The sequence below is a fragment of the Triticum urartu genome, chromosome 2A, assembly GCF_056163025.1.
Source record: "Triticum urartu cultivar PI428250 chromosome 2A, HENAU_Tu73, whole genome shotgun sequence".
NCBI classification, from domain to species: Eukaryota; Viridiplantae; Streptophyta; class Magnoliopsida; order Poales; family Poaceae; genus Triticum; species Triticum urartu.
This window is the reverse complement of record NC_141874.1, coordinates 454013838-454018416: the sequence shown is the minus strand read 5'-3', so window position 1 is coordinate 454018416 and position 4579 is coordinate 454013838. Positions and strand designations below refer to the sequence as shown.

The 4579-nt window shown below is 47.3% G+C and overlaps 1 protein-coding gene across 1 annotated transcript; it reads left to right on the top strand.

Moving 5' to 3' along the window:
• The first annotated feature begins 1517 nt into the window (after positions 1-1517).
• Positions 1518-4579, top strand: LOC125537730 (HSP20-like chaperones superfamily protein). Its single transcript, XM_048701047.2, has 5 exons — positions 1518-1941; positions 2050-2198; positions 2361-2409; positions 2890-3032; positions 4248-4579. Exons 1-5 carry the CDS (start codon positions 1893-1895, stop codon positions 4332-4334), a joined length of 477 nt encoding a protein of 158 aa, XP_048557004.2. The 5' UTR covers positions 1518-1892; the 3' UTR covers positions 4335-4579.

The following is a 4579-nucleotide window of genomic DNA, read 5'->3' as shown; positions in this document are numbered from 1 at the left end:
TGGTGATGCATAGAAAAATTTTAATTTCTGCAACGATCCCCAACAATAAGTTTCTGTTTTCCATCGTACTAGTTTCCGATGTACTATTTGTGCAATCTTTACTTTCCGGTCTATAAACCAAAAATACCAAAAAAAATTACCATTCATCTATCTCTATCAGATCTCAGTTTTGCAAGTAATCGTGAAGGGATTGACAACCCCTTTATCGCGTTGGGTGCAAGTTGTTTGATTGTTTGTGCAGGTATTAGGTGATTTATGCGTTCTGGATGGATACCTTGGTTCTCAAACTGAGGAAAATACTTATCTCTACTTTGTTGCATTACCCTTTCCCCTTCAAGGGAAAAACCAACGCAAGCTCAAGAAGTAGCACCGCCCTCGATGTGCTCGAGGACGGCTTCGAGCGTGCGGCCGGGGACGCCCCACCATTGGCACCGTCCCTCGGAGTTGAGGCGGCCACGGGGCTCGACGCTGTTCGTGGAGGCGAGCTGTTCTTCGTTGCGGCGGCCGACATACGCCGTCCATAGCGTGTGGCTGTCGGGGACGTACCTCGGCTGCGGTCGCGCGTGATCTCGGCGCGTCGATCAGCACCGATGGGCGCCGGTGGCATCGGGACACCGCCGGCGCCGAGCTTCAAGAGCCAGGCACCCACATGTTCGACGGCGCTGGGTAGTCCGCCTCGTAGAGGAGGCGGGCTTCGTCCTCATGCAGGTGGCGACGGCCGAAGCCGTTGGACGCCGCTCCGTCGCCGGGGTAGCGCTCGACCATGGTTTTGAGACGAGGAGAGAGGGGAGAGGGGCGTCGTCGGTGAGAGGGGGAGAGGGGCTGTGGCGAGGAACTGTGTGGCCACTGACGAGTGTGGGACGGCTTTTATAGTCGCGGATGGGCGGCAAACGGGCGGCAGCCATGTGTACGCGTGACGGGAGGGGGCGGGAGGCGCGTCAGCGCGCTTTCACTGCGCCGCTCGTGAGGAATCAATGGAAGGCTGACCGGCGGCAGCCTTCTCGTTGATTCCCCGAGGGAAAAACGAGGCGATGAGGACGATGAACGCACCTAATCGCTGACTGGACGGGTCCACCAAGCTTTCGCGCCAAAAAAGTTTCCTTTCGACGCCCCCGGGCGTCCCCCAGCGCGTCGGGTTCGGTCTAGGTCCGCCAACGCCAAAATCGGGCCTAGCCGGCGAAAAATTGGCTTTTAAGAACATGACTGGGCCATTTTTTTCGTGCCAACGATAAAAAAATGGCGTTGGGGGGCTTGTTGACGCGGGGACGGGGTGTGGATATGCTCTTGTTTGTACTCCCTTTGTCCAAAAATATTTGTCATCAAAATAAATAAAAAAGAATATATCTATATGTATTTTAATTTTAAATACATTTTTTATTCATTTTAATGATAAGTATTTTCGGACGAAAGAAGTATCAGACATTATAGCTGTTTAATTGAAGTGTTGCGGTGACCATTCGGTGATTTTTTTTTTTTTTGAGAACGTGCATTCGGTGATCCGGTTGCCTGAGGAAACAGGGGGACGCAGCTGTTTGGCCGCTGTTTGGCCGAAGCAGACCATCTTCCCCAATCGAAACAACCCGCTGTTTGGCCGAAGCAGACCACCCACGCAGCAGATTCTGCGGGCTCCGGCGGCCCCTGCCACCTCCGGCGACATCTACGTGCTCCCCTCGACCTCCTCCACAAATCCCCTTTGCTTGGTTGGTCCGCCTCCAGCCCTGCACGTATATCGACGACGCCACCAAACCCTACTTGTCGCCGCCCTCCTTAGTCGTTGACATCGCGGGAGTGGCGTTCTGCGGCGTCTCTTCTTCTCCATCTCCCTCAACCATCGCGTTCCTCAGCCGATCCAGAAGCCTCTAGAAGCGTCGCGAGCGCCGAATCCCGCGGCCATGGCGGAGAGGCTGGCACCCGAGAAGCGCCATGCCTTCGTCCACAATGGTAAGCCTCCCCGGTCTAACGCTCCACTTTCTTCTAGAGCGTTCCAGAGCCTGCCCTCACCTATGGTTTCTCCCCTCCTCTCCCCCAATGGATTGCCTGGGGGCGCAGGGCAGAAGGTTTTCGAATGGGACCAGTCGCTGGAGGAGGTGAACATGTACATCGAGCTCCCCAAGAACGTGCCCACCAAGCTGATTCAGTGTGTGATCCAGGCCGGCCACGTTGAGGTCGGCGTTCGCGGCCACCCGCCCTACCTCAACGTCCGTGATTTACTCTCTCTCTCTCTCTCTCTCTCTCTCTCTCTCTCTCTCTCTCTCTCTCTCTCTCTTCCAATTCGATTCCACTCGAGCTCGTGCTAAATATTGAGCTCTTTCTTGATTTGTGTTTGTATCTTTAAATTTGATATGTGGATTGTTTTGCAGCATGACCTTATGCACCCCGTGAAGACCGATTCGTCTTTCTGGACGATAGGTATGGCTCATTTCTCTCCCACCTGGAATTATTGGTCTCCCAGCTGCAGAGTTTTGGTGGATTTTAGGTATCTGTTTGGGTTAGTGCAGAACTAGAAAGCGCAATCAGCTCATCCAGTGCAGTCTGCAGTGGCACATTTAGTGCAGAACTCATCTACGAGTTTTTACTAGATTTAGCTCTTCTTCACTCTGCAGTGAATTATTTAAGGGCATAAAACCTTTTTCTCTGGTCCATTTACAAAATATCAATGTAGGAAAAGGAAAAACACACTACATTTATTCAGTGCACCATATGCTGCAGTAATTTTGTGGAGTGCCATTATTTTGTGGGCTAGTTTGCATATGGGTATGCTGCCATGGGTGAGAAGTCACCGGTATGAGGTTTATCAAGCATTAGGGAGACATCTATATCAACCATTACGTCATTAGCGCCTTCTGCTGATCTATATTTTTAATATGGATCATTGTGATTACAATGCAGAGGACGGTGAATTGCATATCACTCTGCAAAAAAGGGAAAAGGGGAAAGCATGGGCATCTCCAATAAAAGGCCAAGGTAGCTTAGATCCATATGCTGCAGACCAGGAACAGAAACGGCTTATGCTGCAAAGGTTTCAAGAAGAGGTATAATCAATTTACTGTGCAGACACAGTTTCCCTTCTGTTTACTGTGCATTCCTTTTTCTGTGTAGTCAGTTCCGCCTCACTCGTGGATCCCTGTATGTCTAAATAGTTATTTTCTCAATTTTGCGCACATGCTTATTGCCTTACCGATAATATGTGATATGAAGCAGAGCCTGATGTCAATTGGATTGGTACTGCAATGCACTAATGTCTCAAGTCAGATTACAGAAATGGTCGAAAGAACTCTGATTTTGGTCTTGCTCTGCTGTGTACACTGAACATTGGTTCTCCGATCCTTCCTGGCAAATATAGCAATTGTAGGGTTTGGAAATTATCCAAATGAGCCGGCTATAGGATTACAGGCCTTGTTTGTATGGGAAACTATTGGTGGTTATCTAATAGTGATCTTGCTTATCATGCATCCATGTGTTTGTGTTATATTGCAAATAGGCAACCTCACACTATACATTGGCCTTGCACATGGTAGTATCAGCCATTTTGCCAAACATTTTAGAAACCAAACACCTATGATTTATTGCCCACTTGTCATGATGAGAAAAACATAAGAGTTACTGAAAAAGTTATTGTCTTGTTTTAAGAAAGTGCAGCTGCTAGTTGAAACTACTAACACTCATGCAGGATTCTTTTTGCAAACTGGAGTTTTATGAGCCAGTACTATTCTAAAGAAAATATACTTGGTTAACAACCATATGACATGCTGGCGTAGCTTTATACCGGTGCTTTATCCATCATTAAATATAACTGGCCATTGGGTCAGTGCTATAAGTCTTTTGCAACTTTGTCCATTAACAGTTTAAAAGTATATATATTTACTACATAAGTAGTGCCAGATTACCTTGCAAAAATACTTCTGTAATCTGTATTATTATTATCATTTCGACCAGGATACTACTCCCTCCGTTCCTAAATATAAGTCTTTGTAGAGATTTCACTATGGACTAGATACGGAGCAAAATGAGTGAATCTACACTGTAAAATACATCTATATACATTCGTATGTGGTCCATAGTGGAATCTCTACAGAGACTTATTTTAGGAACGGAGGGAGTACAATAGAAATTCAGTCAAAGTCTTGCATGGGAAACTGAATAGGAAAAGACCAACTTACATTTGTGAATGGATGTTGTGTGTGTTTTGAGTTACCTATGGCATGTGCATTAACGTTGCCCTTCATATCTATGTTATGTGTATGCAGAATCCAGGGTTTGATTTTTCGCAGGCTCAGTTCAGTGGTACCTGCCCTGACCCAAGGACCTTCATGGGTGGAATTCACACTGATTGAAGAAGCTCGGCTCAAAAAATCTTGCTGGATCATTGACGTATCTTGTCAAATGCGACAACTGTACCTATCGCATATGTTAATTGTGAAAACAATGTGTTTTGGGATTATTCAGTGTTTACCCTGGAAATAATGATGATGTGTGATGTTGACCTTCTCGCCGATCATGCCAAGGTGAAACTTTGTTGCTGAACCTGCTCTATCCACTGAACCTAATAAGAGTCCCTCGATGGTGGGAACATTATGCA

Bases quoted from the DNA above. Each gene is read 5' to 3' on its own strand.
- LOC125537730 (XM_048701047.2), top strand. From the start codon at position 1,893: ATGGCGGAGAGGCTGGCACCCGAGAAGCGCCATGCCTTCGTCCACAAT. The intron at 1,942-2,049 runs GTAAGCCTCCCC...CTGGGGGCGCAG, and splicing joins CCATGCCTTCGTCCACAATG to GGCAGAAGGTTTTCGAATGG. The intron at 2,199-2,360 runs GTCCGTGATTTA...ATTGTTTTGCAG, and splicing joins GCCACCCGCCCTACCTCAAC to CATGACCTTATGCACCCCGT.